This window comes from Scaptodrosophila lebanonensis, unplaced genomic scaffold, assembly GCF_003285725.1.
Source record: "Scaptodrosophila lebanonensis strain 11010-0011.00,11010-0021.00 unplaced genomic scaffold, SlebRS2 tig00000001-arrow-pilon, whole genome shotgun sequence".
In the NCBI taxonomy this organism is placed as follows: Eukaryota; Metazoa; Arthropoda; class Insecta; order Diptera; family Drosophilidae; genus Scaptodrosophila; species Scaptodrosophila lebanonensis.
In genome coordinates this window covers 19,200,595-19,217,702 of record NW_022060529.1, presented here as the reverse complement: position 1 = coordinate 19,217,702, position 17,108 = coordinate 19,200,595, and the positions used below count along the sequence as shown (strand labels likewise).

The 17,108-nt window shown below is 35.9% G+C and overlaps 1 protein-coding gene across 1 annotated transcript in view; it reads right to left on the bottom strand.

The window, feature by feature from the left end:
* The window catches only part of LOC115623590 (apoptosis-stimulating of p53 protein 2), a 55,723-nt gene that overhangs the window by 31,859 nt on the left and 6,756 nt on the right, over positions 1–17,108 (bottom strand). The window contains exon 2 of the mRNA XM_030518004.1: positions 1,215–1,268. Coding sequence (XP_030373864.1) covers positions 1,215–1,247 — 33 coding nt within the window. The 5' untranslated portion in view covers positions 1,248–1,268. The remainder of the gene's footprint in view (positions 1–1,214; positions 1,269–17,108) is intronic.

Sequence of the window (17,108 nt, the reverse complement as noted above, 5' to 3'; positions counted from 1 at the left end):
GACTTTTGTTTCAACTTTGGTCGCTGCGTTTTTCGTATGCCGCGTCCACTAGCCCCCTCCTAAGCTGTAACTGTGACAGGATACGCTTGACGTCCCTGCAGAAAAGGTGGGGGGGGAGGGGGGTTGACATCGAAGCAAGAGGTTAGCCGCACTCCACACACTTTCATGATGTGCCTCGGCCTCCCCTACTTCGAATGCCCTTCGCCAGTTGCTCCAATGTGGTCCGATGTGTCGACTATCGTTCTGTTTTATGTTCGTTTGGCTCGGTTTGTGTTGGGTCTGGAACAGTTGACATACACACACACACACACACACACACACACACACACACACACATACATATAGTACTTACATATGTAACTACTTTCGTGTTGCTGTTGTACACCCAGAGAAAAGACCTATTTGCACGTTGACTCTATTAATTTTTGACCTTGACATGGCCAGGAAGGGGTTAAATAAGGTGTTGGGTTAAATAATGTAAATGCGTTTGCATTTGAAATAAAATTTAGTGATGGGCAGAAGTTTATTCAAATTGAAAAAAAGAATTAGAATAGAATTGTAGGTCTACCGTCTTATTTATAAGGACGCGAGGTCAAGAGTCTGCCAAATCAATATCATATTATAAATCCCTTCACTTTTAAAATCAGATATATTTGTGCTGATATATCATTCAAAATGGACCACTTGATGATGGGCATTAAATAAAAAGTAAGTAACAGATCTGTTTGTTTTTTTGTTTGGTTAAATTACGTTTCAAAAATTCAACCCATAAATGGGAAAATCATAAATTCATCCCTTTCAATAATCTATTCATAAATCATAAATAAAAACATAAATCTATTCATGTGTTTTTACGATTTGTTCTTCATAGACTTGCGATCGGGCTAAATTTAGAAAATGTTACGCCAAAACAGAAGTGGTGTGGAAAATTCGACTCATAGGCGAGGTAAAATCAATCTGTTTAGCTGTAAAACATTTCCAAAGTATTACTATAAAGATACATTAAACTTGTATAATATATAAGTATATTATGAGATATACTGCGGGTTTATTTATCGAAAAAAATACTGCTATCAACTCAACTCTTCAAAGAGAAAATGTAATTGAGTGTTCATTTTCAAGGGTTTTGTCGTATGTTTTTGTTTCTTCGTGTGTTTGTATTTTTATGTTTATGTTTAGAAATGATGATGTAGGCATGTCTAATTTGTACTTACAATATCATCCAAAGTGTTCGTCGGCTCCTTCATACCATGACGTAGATATCCAATCTGCAAATGACAAAAGACAAACAGAGCCGCAATCATTAGAAATCGGTTTGCAAATATGCCGGGGCCTGGGTTAGTATGGTTGAGTGTATGTTTGTGTAACGATATTTAGCAGGGCACACAATTTAGAATTTGTATTCCCATTTGGTTTTGGAATTTCTTCGTCCTCTGCCGGCTGTGCACTTCTGGTTCGTTCTTCTTATATTATTATTATTATCATCGTCGTTTTGTGTCTGGTGTTTGGTATGGGTCTGGGTCTGGGTCTGCCCCCCATTCAAAAAAGTAGAAACTCAAATAAGCCAACGTCTGCTACAAACGTACATACATACATATATGAATGTGGTGTCGGTTGTGGTTTGCTGACAATGCAAACACACACATAAAGATACACTGAGGTCTGCACTGTGTGCGATGGCATGTGTTGGTCCCGCTTATCAATTTCGAGCACTTGCCGTAAAAATATTAAAATTTGTTTGCTTGCCTCGACTGGCAAACCGCGCAGCCTTCAACCTGCTCCTTATATGACTTATTTAGTTGGGCAAAAAGTTTAGCTTTGCCTTTCGCATTGAATATTTCTTATTGAAATGATGTTGGTGCTTCATAATTTGCATTTCCCTCAGTCATCCTGCCATTTATTCCTTCACTTGCTTGCTTTTCTAGAGACATAGTCAGTCGCCTACTTTTAAAGTTGATTGCCACATAAATTTCATGTAATCTAATAAAATTTGAATTGTCGTTGTGTGCAGCGGAAATACCGACACAGACACACTCACTCATACATACACATATCAGCACACACAAACACACACACACACACACACACCAACACGCACCAATTTACAGCCTTCCTTCTGTTTGCTTTGCCAAGGACCAATTGCATGCAGCTTGGGCTTCACTATCACCGGTAAATGTCCTTGGCAAAGGAGGAAGAGAGGAGTAGGAAGGAAATAAAGAGCCAGTCAGCCCCGTCTGCCCGTCTGGCAATCCACTCGAATGCTGATGAAGTTTCAACTTTCAAGCGGCAATAAGCTAATCAAATTAATTCAACTTCAAACTTTTGAAGAGCATTTGCAACAAATTAATGTTATTTCATGGCTTCTTTAACTTGACACTGCGGTTTCCTTATTCGAAGTAAGTCATTTCTGATTGGCAGTTTCCTGCCTTCACTTTTTCTCATTGCTGCCGCTTCTATTGCCGTTTTGCGATAAAAGTTTTCGGCATTGCCTTAAGTGATGGTCCATTCGGGGGAAGAGGATGTCAGGCACCGTACATTTGCTTAGCAATAAGGGGATACCAGGGGAGGGGGGCCAGTGAAAACATTTGCTTAGCCCGATCGACAAAACTCCCGCCATTTCATATTCATAAGGCTTCGTTGGAGCCTTACAGGAGCAATAAACAACGTTTATTTGCATCTTTAACAACGGCTTTGTTTGTAAAGCAATAAACCAGACATGAGCATATGCAAATACTCGTACGTTTTCATACTGGCAAGTGTAAGTGTAGGCGAGGCAGAGCTCACAAATTGTCGAGACTTGTGCTACGTGTCGTATGTGCAATATCGTAATCACCGCCACTTACACTGACCTCTGCGATTAGATATGAGCGACAGAGAATGTGCTGTGCCGGGAATTGTTTTGAGCATTTTTCGAATCACGTAACTTGTTCTTTTGCTAATTGTGTCGATTTGCGATTTTAGGCACGTAGCCCAAATTAAAAGAATTGCCGCAAAGATCGCGCCAGATGGCAATAATTTAATTCACACAATGCGCGGGAGTTTTCAATTACAAGCTGCTGAGTTATTTATTCCTTTACATCGGCCCAGTCCACATAACGCTTTGCTAAGCTTCATAGGACGAACAAAAAACAAGAAAACAGAGTAAAAAGCAGGCGGCAATGAATTTTTCATTATCTACGATTGGTTTTACAGAATTTCCATTTTTTATGGCAGAAAGTCACAATTTTTTTCATTTCGGCAATCGGCCAATTGCATGAAAAAACAAAAGAAAAAACAACAACAACAATAAGAGCAAGAAAAAACAAATAAAGCCACCATCACGACGAGTTGCAAACGTGTCAGATACACGAAAATCAAAAATTTTACTGCATTTGTAAAAATGTCAGAACCCATGCAATACCGAATACAAAAGCCACAACACAAATACTATACACATCAGGGCAGTGTGTAAAAAAGAGGGGCGAAGAAAAAGATTCAAGCAACGTCGAAGCTTTGATGCCCTTCTCATGGTTTCAATTTGTTTGGCCGAAGTATTAAAAGTAGAAAAGATTTCTTATCTTGCATGTGAAATTTGTAAAGGCGATGCATCGATGCATTCAATTAAGAGTTGAGAGCTAAAGGATTTTTTATTTACTTGATACCCAAATATTAAGAACGTTTTTGAACAACTTCAAGCTTAAATAACTGTAGTCATTGATTATAAATATTTGATCAATGCTTAGAGCTTTGTCTAACCCTTCCAATGTACCGAACAGTCGTTTTAGGGGAACTTTGATTTTTTACATCATACACTGAAAACATAAAATTTTACAAACGTTTTTAGTTAACTTCTTAGGCTTTCTTATTTTTCAAGCTGAAATTATAATATAATATTATTACATATCTTTTTTTAAATTAGAGTTATTATATAATATAAATCATTTTTTAAAATATCAACAGCACTATTTGCTGATTTATTATATAAAATAAATAGCTTAAGTACCACAGTTCCCACTACATAAAAGTTCCTAATTAAAGAATTTTCAATGAATGTTACGACCAACATTTTTATTAACATTTCGTGACCTATAATATTAATTCAAAATTGGCTTTAGTATTTAATATAAGAGTTAGTTATTATTTTTTGTTTTTTCATTCCGACAGTCGAAATAATTTGCATCTACATTATTCAAATATAAATCGGTCTTGTTGCGTCAGCAAATTTTTGTTGGATATAGCAAGTTTTTTGTTTTTTTCAAGCGTGTATACACATTTTTTTGTTTTTTCATTTCAGGTAAAGATGCAAATTTCGAATGCTTCTTACCCATAAACAGAAATATAAAAGCTTCTTCTCTATTTTTCCAGTCAATGCAAGGCCCTATATAGGCAATTCACAAGGAGAAGTGGACACGAACTGCAAACATCTTTTTATCAACAAAATGGAATGATTGCATGTTTAAAAAATATTTATTTGAAAGCAGTAGTTCCCGGCGTCCCTCAAATAGCCGTTAATTCTGAAATTTTTAAACTCTCCACAAGAAATGAGAATAAATTAACAAACTAACATAAGTATTATATGAAAATTCAAAATGGATGGCATATTAACACTATCAGCTACATTATGTTGTTTAAATATTGTAAATCTAATAGCAGTTAAAATAAATTGAACGTTAACTAAAGCCGTAAACAGAAATCAAAACTGTGCTAATTACTAACCCAGAAAGCGTTATTTTGTAGATATTAGAATAAAGTTACAAACTTAAAACCAAACTATTTTTTACTTCACAATAATATAAATTTAACTGATAAATATTTCATTCGTTTATATAAAGTCTTTTGTCGCTAGCATGCTAAATTAAAGAGTATACAAATTTATTTAATACATATTTGAAAAGAAGACAATGAATGCCTCTCAACTACACAATCCAGCACATTTTCAAATAAAATTTATTTTCGCTGAGTGCTCATAACTTTGATAATTAACATTATTTGTTAAATTCCAACTAATTGCAGTCATTGATTTATGATTTATGCAAATACATATTGAAAAGTGAACAATAAATTAAAGAAAATTACATTTTTATTTAAAATATAACTAATTGGTAATTGATGGTTACAATGTCTTTTTTGTGAAAAAAAATTTATTCACCCAGTATCGACCAATCGGTAAGGGCGCCACCAGAAAATGTCCTGTTTCGAAAGTCCTGTTTACTTTTTTCTTCACCTTGCACGACAAAGTTGACCATTTTTGTGAGTTCTGCTGGTGTCCTGTTCGAAATCTTTACAATTAAGCTTTGAACATTTTTTTTACCGAAGTAGTAGGGTATGGGGCTCAAGCCACAACAATTCAGCGACGAACTGAGATACAAAACCGCACTTAACGTTCAGCAAATGAAATTGCAAACTATTTGCAATCATGTATGTTTTAGTACATGTATATATACATATATGTACACATACTATATTCCAGTTGCTCTCTTGTCGCCCGATAAAAACGGCAAAAACATTTTCGTTGGCATGAACTAGAATATAATGCTCCAATTCATTCTAATTTGGATCGCGAGACTGCGTCATGCTGTTTATTATTATTGCAGCTTGTGGCCGCTTTTATTTATTTACGCGCCACACAAACCAACACACACACACACACACACATGCATACACGCACAAACACACACATATAAACACATACGTTTGTGTTGTGTGAATTGTTTACGGATGCGCTTTCAATTACAGTCACAATTAGTGACGCTCAGAGGGCTTTGGGGAAAAGGTTGAATAAACTTGTCCATAAATTAATGAAATGCGCATCCCAAAATACTAAATTTTAATGAAAATGCATGATTTAAATAAATTGCACAATTCAAATTGAATTTCAAAGCGATTTAAGCCAGCGGTGGACTAAAATGACCAAAGGTGGATTATGACAGGCGCCGAGAGGGAGTTGGAGAGGAAGAGGGACTGTAGGAAGTAGGCAAGTGTGTGTGTGCGTAAGTGTGTGTTCATGTGTGTCTGTGTGTGTAAAACAAGACAAATGTTTACTGCGGCAGTAATAATAACTGAACATCAACAAGCGTGCCAGTACCCGAACCAGACAAAAGCGGCAAGAAAACAACACCTGCCTACCGGCGTTTACCCGAGTGCCAGAAAACTAATTAAAATTGCCGCATCGACACGACGTCGAATGCCACATGCGCCCCAAAGCGTTTACTTAATATAATATATAAACTCGTACAGTACCCCCTGCCTCAGTAGCTACAACAGTTTTCCCAAGAAGAGCCTGACAAACTCCGAGCTTAATGGCATTTTCGAAAATGCAAAATTCGAAGAAGACTCAAGTCACTTTTGATGGGATAGATCCCGCCTGGATGTTGTTATCTTGAACGCGAAATGCCATCTGAAGTTATAGTAGGTTTAAGGATAAATTGGAAAATGATGGCCCAAATCAAACAATATGTCACTAACGTTATTCCAGAAATATATAGAGATAGAGCGGATGATTGAGAGGGATATAGAGAGGACGCTATAGCTAGTTAGTGTTCAGGAACTTTATATTAATTTGTTACGATCTTAAGAGTTTAAGCTGTTGGCCGTCAATTACCTTTTCTTCTATAAAACTTTAAATAATAAACCCCACTAAAATAATTGAAAAGTCGTTAAATACAGTCCTTTTAATATTTTCTTGTATATTTCATTTAACTTAATATCACTCTATTTTACTTTAAATTCCTTTTTTTTAAAGAAAACTTTAAATAATTGTGACTCATAGGGTGAAAATAATTGAAGTAAGTCATTAAACTAATTTATTTTTTTTGTACATTTATTATTTTCAAGATTGTTTTTTTTTCTTGAAATATTTTTATGCAAGGAATCTGCCTGCAACTTTGGCTAAAACGAAAATTTAACTATTACATGGTCGCCAAAAAATATAAATTCTTACAATTAAAAATATTAATAAGTTAGCTGGCTGACTTCTTTTAAGCCGTGTTATTGGGCGTTCAAGAAAAAAGAAGATTGCTTATTATTTCGTACGCATTTTTGTTATTTAATAAATGAGAACAAGTCCTAAAAAAGAACAACAACTATGCATACTTAAAGAATATTTAATCATTTGTTGTTTTAACTTTAAAGTAATATAATATAAAAATACGCCTTTTCATGCATTTAATCAAAACAATATTGCACTGACAATGTTAAACCTTAGCTTCAATTTAAAAAAAAAATTTTTTTATTTCGTACGCATTTTTGTTATTTAATAAATGAGAACAAGTCCTAAAAAAGAACAACAACTATGCATACTTAAAGAATATTTAATCATTTGTTGTTTTAACTTTAAAATTAATATCAAGATATGCCGTTTCATGCATTTAATCAAAACAATATTGCACTGACAATGTGGCCTAAACCTTAGCTTAAATTAAAAAAAAAGATTTTTTTTATTTCGTACGCATTTTTGTTATTTAATAAATAAGAACAAGTCCTAAAAAATAACAACAACAAAGCATATTTAAATTATATTCAAACATTTGTTGTTTTCACTTTAAATATAATATCAAAAAACGCCTTTTTATGCATTAAATCAAAACAATATTGAACTGACTTTTGGCCTAAACTCTAGCTTAAATTTCAAAAATATGCGCCAAACATGGTACCAATTTTTTTTTGCAGTGTATGTGCACACTCACATAAGCAATTTGTTTACAAAATTCAGTTGAGTGGAAGCTGCATTGGCCCATCCCATACACAATTGGCAGTCAAATGCAGAGCCACGCACTCACAGATACAATATGTATCTCAAAGAGACCAAAAGATTGTTACGCTTGGCTTAACAATTCACAGGCCGCTCCAATTATTGCAATTATTTACGTGTTAAGTGTGCGGTTAACATGACATGCCAAGAAGAACTCACTTGGCATGCCATTCGACAAAACTTTGCACACACATTGAGAGGAGCTATACATATACATATGTACGTTTGTATATAAGTATGTGTGCACATAATTATAACCGTTGCAGGAAGCGATTTTCTGTAATCACTCGGAATAGACCAAAACAAACACAGAGGCACACACATTGTATGGATGTGGCTCAATGCTGTTGTTCTTGTGGTGTCATTAAACAGGCTTACTGCCGCAAGGCCTGAAGCATCAACAGCAACAAGCAGCACATTATAAGCGTGGTGTGTGTGTGGCAAGTTTGTTGGTGGCGCTCAGCGGCGCTTCAATCACTCGGCAATGCCTTGAATGAGTTGTTGAGAGCCAGGACTGCGGAATGTAACGTCAGGCAGAGCAAACGCACATAAATCAATACTTTTGACAGCTTTGTCAATGAATCAAATGCATGAATGAGTGAACGACTCAGCGAGCAGGGTGTATGCATTAAGCATCACTCATACTTACGCACACAAACACACACACACACGCGCACTCAGATTTTCAAGTATGCGCTTGTACTTCATTGCGTATACGCAATGAAGCGCACACGAACGCCGCCCTTTGATTACTGGAGGTCATCAATAAGTGGCTGCCCTGCTCTTCCACGCTCGCTCCTGCTATTTGTTTTTCTATTTCAATACGTTTCTTGCAAAAAAAAAAAACAACAAAGCAAAAATACAATACAGCACAAATTAGAAAAATGAAAAGTATGTATTTTCCAGGTCGTCACCTACACCCTCCCTTCCTTGCTTAAATTATAATATTTCTTTAACACAATTTCGCAAATTTTACACCAATTTGTTCAATTACTTCAGCCCCCATCGATTTGCTTTATTAAAAAAAAACACGCACACAAAAAACGAGAAAACGAAAGGAGGAAACGCAAAAAGGCAAGTACTTTTCAAATATCGCTCCCTCCTCTGGCTCAGTTTTCTTCACTCCGCCAACCACATTGTCCATCGCCCACGATTCTGGTTCAGAAATTCGCATTGTAAGCAAATTTGGCAAAACAAACTTTTTCAATTTAATTAAAAATTGTTTTTCTTTAGCTGCGTTCTCAGCAAAGCCAACCACACACAATTGGGCCTCGTCCTTACACAAAGCCGACCACATTCGACTCAGCGGAGGCTCAGTTTGTCGTAAGCAAGTGCAAAATATATTTAAATAACTATGCAAATGCCTCGAAAATGAAAACTAGTTAATGAAATTTTGTGTAACTTTGATGGCAAAATGGCCGAAATTTTCATAATGACTGACAATGAGTCTTCCAACAAAATGCTCGTATTAGAGAACCCAACCACACACAACATCTTTGACTCATTTCCATAGCTGACTCATGCAAGAGCTCCAAATTTGTGCTTCAAAGTGGAAAATAGAGAGATAACCTTTAACTGAAAGAGCACATACAAGTGTACATAAAGCAAAAACACTATTATCTTATCTTTTTTGAATTTGTTATTAATTGAGAATGTCTATAAATAAACAAAGTAGTTTTATTCAGCTTACTTTTCTAGCTGGCTGTAGTTTCTTACGTTTTTATTTCTAGCATAAGCTTTAAAAGCTTGCAACTGCATATGAAATTTCTGTAACTTGCTAATACAATAACGCTAAACATTTAAAATCGAGAATCCGAGGAGATACATCCGGCTTTTCCACTTTAAGTTGTATTTGTAATGCAAAAACCGCCGATAAATATATTTAAGTGCATAATAATAATTGAATATTACTCCTAAAACGTTATTCATTGAATAATAATTTGATGTTCTCTTCCGTTTTTGATTTGATTCTAAATCATATCGTAAGTTCCACTTCACCTTGAAAAAACTCTTGTATTCTAGAAGTAAAAAAGCGCTTACAACTTTGTATCAAAAATTTGTTTTAAATACAATTTTTTAAATACTTCAAAAATATAGCTATGCATCACGATTGAACCTGCTTCAAAACAGAATTATGACATTTTCTGAAACCCGTTTCAAGACAATTTTAATTTTAAAACTACGGCTACACATTTTCTGAACCACTTTTGAATTCTTTTCAAACCAACCGATTTGTAAAAATGAGCAATTATTGAAATTTTGTATCTAATGCATCGCGGGAACATTTATTGGATAATTGTGGCATATAATAAAGTTCAGATAACTGGCCACCAACTCAGATCTACTTGTATTGTGACATATAATAAAAAATAATTAAAGCAGTAGGTTGGAGAAAATATCAGATAAATATTTACGCTTTTTGTATACTTTTAAATTGGCCTATTGTGACATATAATGATGAATAATTAAATTATGTGTGCGAAAATATCGGTTATAGTTTTGTTTTGCTTAAAGAGAGTAATATGCGCTTTTCATTTAAATATAGTAAATACTCTATAGCTTTTTTCTCGTAATACAAAGGAACTTTAAATGTTTGATTATGAAATACAAAAGCTTGTGCATCACGCTATACTTGTATATTTTTTTTAAAGTCCATTAACGTTGAAACGTAAATTTCGGGGGAATTCAGAATAGTTCTGTACATTCCAGTTAGTTTATTTCTTTGTCTGTTGCGGTTCCGTACAAACTTGCCACAGAGAGTCAATTAGCAGCAACATTGTTGGCATCTTAGGTGGTATGCGTTGTTGCCTGAAATGCTGAGGCATGTCCTTTGGAAATTATGCGCCTAGTCGGAGCTGGCAGTTGCAGGTTGACAATCGTGTAAACCTTAATTGGAATTGAAACTGCAATTGCAGAATGTTAATTACATGTGTCATATTTCTGCTCACCCGAATGCATTGCACATTAAACGGGTATACTTGTATTTGTGTTCGTGTGTGTCTCCTCCCCCCTTACCCCTCACCCTTAACCCATGACCACAACCGCGTTGCTTAACAATGCGGTAAATTATTGGACCACATTTCCACTTACTTGCAACACTAATACTCGTACACGGGCCACTGATAGTAGTAAATGAATGCAATACTGGCTTGTTCCATTAACAGACAATAAAATATGCAAATGTAGCAAATAAATCCCGACCTGCCTCTCGGCAGTTGACATCCAAGCGATGGTGAAGGGGCAGGCAGGCAGGCAGGCAGGCAGGCAGACGAAATAGCTCAGCAGGGAGAGATTCACATTCGCATTCACATTTCGCGTAATTCGAAAAGGTAAATCCATCAGTGGCGAAAACAGCATCAAGCAGAACATCGTACTCGTAGAACATTTGGAGCAACCAGAACTGGGGAGCAGCTGCCGCCACACAGTCAGAGCCAGAATGGCGCAATGCCAAATGATGAGTTACGATTACACACATAAATACGCAATTCGCCTAAGTATGTCGCTTTTCGCGGTCTCTGTTCCGCCGTGTGCGCAAACAAGCTCTCGGAAGATGGCGTGGGGTAATTGTGTGAAGAAGGGGTTGACTTCTGTTGCTTGCCAAGCCCAGAAAATGCTGCACCCACAAATGCCCACAAATGTCAGCCCGGACACAAATTTGCAATTCAATAAGGTGGCACACTCCAACGCCATGTTTTTGGCCACACACCAGAGCTCCACACCCATACTCCTATACACGAGCGCCCACACACCAATATCCACATCCATATCCAGTCCGTTAGACAGATAGACAGACAGACAGACAGGCATGGGGGTAGACACAATGGCAACAATAATGCGAATTGATGAAGCGTGAAGGATTTCAGGCAATTTCCAAGAGCGGATTGAAGTGCATATCGCCAGCGCGCACACATTTTGCGCCCTACACGCACATTTCCACATTTCGGGAGCTTATGACTTGGCATCTGGTCTGGGTGCACGGTTCATTGGAGGCCATTGTCAGCTAAACACATTGTTTAGTTGAGTGAGGTTATCAAAACTCAATTACAGACCTACAGGTACAGTATTAAAACCAGTGCCTGGCATTGTCGTACTGAGTTGAAAAGATAAGAATACATATTTTCTAGATATCTGCCATAATAAGAGAGACTAATAAAAAAAAGGTCGTCCAAATACTTTGAAATTCGTGTGGAGATCAAAAATCTATGCACTTACAAAAATTCATAAAGCCACTAAAACAGCGCCAACTTAAATATATTTTGTATTAGATTGCTCTTATTGCGATCGTAATGCCCATGGAAATATTGCGGAGAAAAGGGTGAAACACCATAACTATGAAAGGAGCAATATTTGAAAATATAATATGAGAGACTAATAAAAAAAGTCGTCCAAATACTTTGAAAGCCAACTTAAGTATATTTTTTTTTTTTGTTTATGAGATTGCTCTTATTGAAATCGTAATGCCCATGAAAATATTACGGGGAAAAGGGTGAAAGCGAAAACACTTTAACTATAAAAGAAGGATCTTTTGAAAACTTGTTCTAACTCGTTTTGAAAAAATTCTTTACTGCATCTTTTGTCCCAAAACAAATAACAATGGAACAATGATGATAAACACTTTTGTATTTGTTTAAAAAAGTTTCTTTACTAAAATGTAACCGGAAACATGAAAATGGTTTCAAATTTTTACAACAATTATAATAAAACTATACCCCAAATTTCAGCTTTCTAGCTCTTACCGTTTGGGCTTTTGACGCGATTTCCTTTCGGGCCCCAAGAAAGTTCCAATAATTCAGTATCCAAGAAAAAATGTAAAAAACCGAATAAGCAGTTTTATTTGTATTCTTTAATTGATTTTAGAAACCAACGTTGGAGCCCGTTTTCCCCCCTTTGGAGTTCGAATTTTCTTTTGGCCAAAGTTCAGCTTCCTAGCTCTTACCGTTTGGGCTGTGCGTTGATTGCCAATCAGTCAGTCACTCAGGACAATCTGTTTTATATATATAGAGATATTGTTTCTACAGCACGAACGAACAAATGTCGCATAAAAAAGGCTGTTCTTAAACAAAGTTATGTAGAAATATATACACATTTAAAATATAAATCGCCATCGAGTAGAACGTTAAAATCTCTATAAAGCTCTATATGGTTTGCTCTGCGTATGGGTAAGATGGCATTTTATTTCACGTTCTCAGCTTTAGACAGCTCTTTATATTACCTTTTTTATAAGTAACGGATATAAGAGTTCATTATGTATTATAATAAAGCTGATAGCTCAGGTTAAAGACGCCACACATGAAGAGTATGAAAGTATGCTTCAATTTGTTGGCTTCTTTAAAATTATATAATGCTTCAAAAATGCAAGTAGTTGCAATATTTGTTCAGAGATTTAAAAGAAAACAACTGCTTTTAACAGCAGCAGCATTTATTTAAAGCATTTTTTTTAATATCGTATCATAAAATTTGTTTACCAAATTCTTAGCCATCAATCGCTACAAAGAATTGCTGCAGAATATATTTCTCGTGACACTTGAAAAATGATTGATTCATCATATATTATTACATTACTCGTACACTGACTGTTCTTCCTTAAACAGTTGTATTTTCTGATTTCAAATATAGAAATCACTTCAGCGTTCTTGTTGTTCTGTTCTGGAAAAGTTGTTTAATCAGTTTGTCTCGAAAGTATCTGCATTCTATTTGAACTCTCCACATGTTGCGGAAATAAATACAAGTATGTTAAAATAAGGTAGAAACAATTAAATTGAATACATAATGGAATTAAACTAAAGGAAAGGAATAAAGGATAATAACAAAGGTATCTGTGGCACTGAGCCACCGAATTAAATGCAATTCAATTTCACAATTACATTTTCCAATTGCATTTTTGATAAATTACGCCACAGGAGAGCGCCGTTGGCTCTGCTCGGAAAATGCAATCAACATTAAAATTGTAATTTATACCGAATGGTGTTTTAATGTGCATTAAAAATTGACCCACTACAATATGTTAAGAGTCTGACAGCTGTCGGGTCATAAATTAGATTTGCGCTGCGGGTGTGGGAGGCTCGCTGTGTTCTGGACAGCTGCCGATAGGCTTTATTGGTAAGGGTATTTGGCGTCGATATGTAGATATGTTTTCGGTGCAAACCGCAAAAAGGCCAAACAAAGCTGCGCTCGTTCCACAAAACCAAACTGCGAAGTCAGTGAAAAATAAAATTGCTAAAGCACTGAATATATGTCTGTATGTCTGTATGGCGTCAAGGACGCAACTCGTTCGGCCCTATATCGCAGATAATCCAACTATACAGCAGACTTTGATTTCAGACAACGCTGATTTGCATGTGGGGGCGATAGAGGATGGGTTGTGGGTGTGGTGGGTTGTGGGTGTGGCACACAAATGTGTGTCACATAATAATATTTTGCATTTTAGGCATTCCTCGACATAAATATCTGCAAAGCGCATTTAATCCGCGGGCACACAATAAAATTTCAAAAATGAGTGTGCGGCTGCTTAGTCGTTGTTTGGCCCGAAGGCGGATAGGAACATCATAATAATAATAATAAATATTCAGCTCAGTTTTTTCCAAAGTTTGAGCCACACACACACAAAATGGCAGACAGTCTCGCTTCTTGGCCAAACAATGGCGACCTGCCGCATGAATGGCGCTGGCGCTACGCTGCCGAAGGTACGAGTATGAATGAATAAAGCACACACACACACACACACACACACACACCTACACAACACACACACACACACACACTAACAGTACACACAGATACGCGGATTGCGGATTGCAGCGAATGGGCGCTTAGTGTGTGCCCGCAAGTAAGTAAAGCAAATCCGAATGAACAGGGATTTGCATTCATAAAATATAGTACATGTGCGGGATGTGCAGAGAAACATACAAGTATATGGGAGCAAGGACATGCCTGCAGGTACAGGACGCGAGAGACGCCAATAGCATGGCCCTGTCTTTATCATAGAATATGAATGTGTATTTGTGTGTGTGTGTGCCGAACACACGAATTATGCAAATTACAAGCATGAAAAACAAATATTAAACTTTTTCATAAAAGATTCAAAAATTAAATAAAATTGCACAAAAGACATAAAAAGCAAACGGTTGCCAGCCACTGGCAATATTTGGAGTAGAGCGGTGTGGTGGTTGGGTGGTTGCGTGGTTGGGTGGTTAGCTGGTTAGGTGACGGTGGTGTTTGTAATATGCATAACAAACATGTGCACAACACAGGCCAGCAACAACAACAACAACAACAGCAACAAAAATAACACACAAAGCGCATACATGCTTTGCCATGAAACTTAAGCAACAACAAAAAAACAACACAAGCATATTCAAACGCACATTCACACACACACACACACACAAACACAGCCACACAAACACACAATTGTGAGTGTGTGTGTGCGGAACTTTTGGCGCGTCGCCTTTTTTACCAAATAAAATAAAAAAATGTGTACTCGCATACATATGCATGTATAAATGTATGTTTATATTAAAACGCAAACCAAATACAGTCGCCCACATATGTATGTACATCTAATATTCATGTAGCAGGCCCATGTAATGATTGTACTTACAAATGTATGCATACATATATGTACATATATAGGGGAATTGGTTTGTGTGTGCGTGGAAGTTTGTTAACAAACAGAACCACTCAAAAAAAGCAAGCAAACAAACAAGAGCGTTCGTTTTTTTCTTTTAAGCTCAGCGGACAATTGCCAAGCGAGGCCGGAAAATAAAGTATGAAGTATGAAAAAAGGAATAATTCAATTGGGGCGTAATCGGCACTTACATACCCTTCAGCACTGCATTATATATGCATATTTATTTATGGCATAAGCCCGACTCTTGAAAGGGTTAACCAAAAAGTCTAAACCCGAAATGAAGAATCCATGTTAGAGGTACATATACATATATATGTATATGATTAGTATAACGGTACAAATCGATATAGACTTGGCCGCCCATTTGTTCGCTTGTTTTGTAAGAACACCTCGATTTTTACAGCCAATGGATTGTTCGGGAAAAAAGTCACTCTCGGTAAAACAATAATTTTGTTAATCATGTCTGATATTTTGTTTTGTTTTTTAAAGTATTTTAAGAACGTTTTGTAAAGAGCTTCACCATCTGTTCTGCTCGTTTACTCAAGTACGAGTATTCGATTTCGTTTTAATTCTGTGAAATATAATTTTACAAGCGTTGTACTTAAATTAACTTTGTTATATTAGTCATGATCACGAGTTTTTGGTACTAAGATTGGTTTCTGCAGCGATCGTTCCTAAAGCAACTACTTATAAGATATAGTGTACCGTCTTTTCTGAGAGAAGAGACACAGAACAAAATACTCATAAATAAGAAAATTGCTTGACTGAATTAAGATATATTCAGGAATATTTCCGCCGATTCGTCATACGGCTACTATATAAAATAAAAAGGCTTTATATGGTTGGTAAGAAATTCCCCCTACGTATGGATAAGACAAGTCTACATACAAGTTCTGTGTTTCTAGCTGTCATGTCTCAAAAGTTCCCGCTTTCAAAAGGAACCGACAACCCATATTTATGCCGCTATGTACGTAATAGCTAGAAAGTCTAGGTTTTCTATTAGAAAAAAAGTACCGACAGAATAAACGGGTAAGTATGAAAAACCCAAGAATTTTTTAGTCAACTCCAAACAGTGACAAAAATCACGCTAAAGATTGTTTTTGATTTTATTTTTAATGTTTTTTTTTATTTATATTTTTTCATGCAAATTTCATTTATTTGTTCAGCGATAAATTACTAATTCCTTACCCAATACACTCACAATTCAATGACATACAATTGAAATCAAACGCTCAACATTTTTATTTAAAACAACGTGTTGCCGAAAACCCACTTGGGAATCAGAGTTCACGACAACAACAAATATAAACAAAAATTCGAAATCAATTATTGAAATTGCCAAATACTGAGAGGGTGAGAGCAACCAGGAGAAAGATATTATGTCTGTTTTCTATATTTAAATAATTGAAGAGAACAATTCTCATATTAATATGTACGATTTAATACGCTATTTTCCAAGCTTTTGGAAACTCTTATCAGATTCAATAATTAAAGATATTGAAGATCACAAATCTTATATTAATCTGTACGACTTAACATGCTGTTTTGCAAGCTTTTGGAAACTCTTATCAGATTCAATAATTAAAGATATTGAAGATCACAAATCTTATATTAATCTGTACGACTTAACATGCTGTTTTGCAAGCTTTTGGAAACTCTTATCAGATACAATAATTAAAGATATTGAAGATCACTATTCTTATATTAATCTGTACGATTTAATACGCTGTTTTGCAAGCTTTTGGAAAC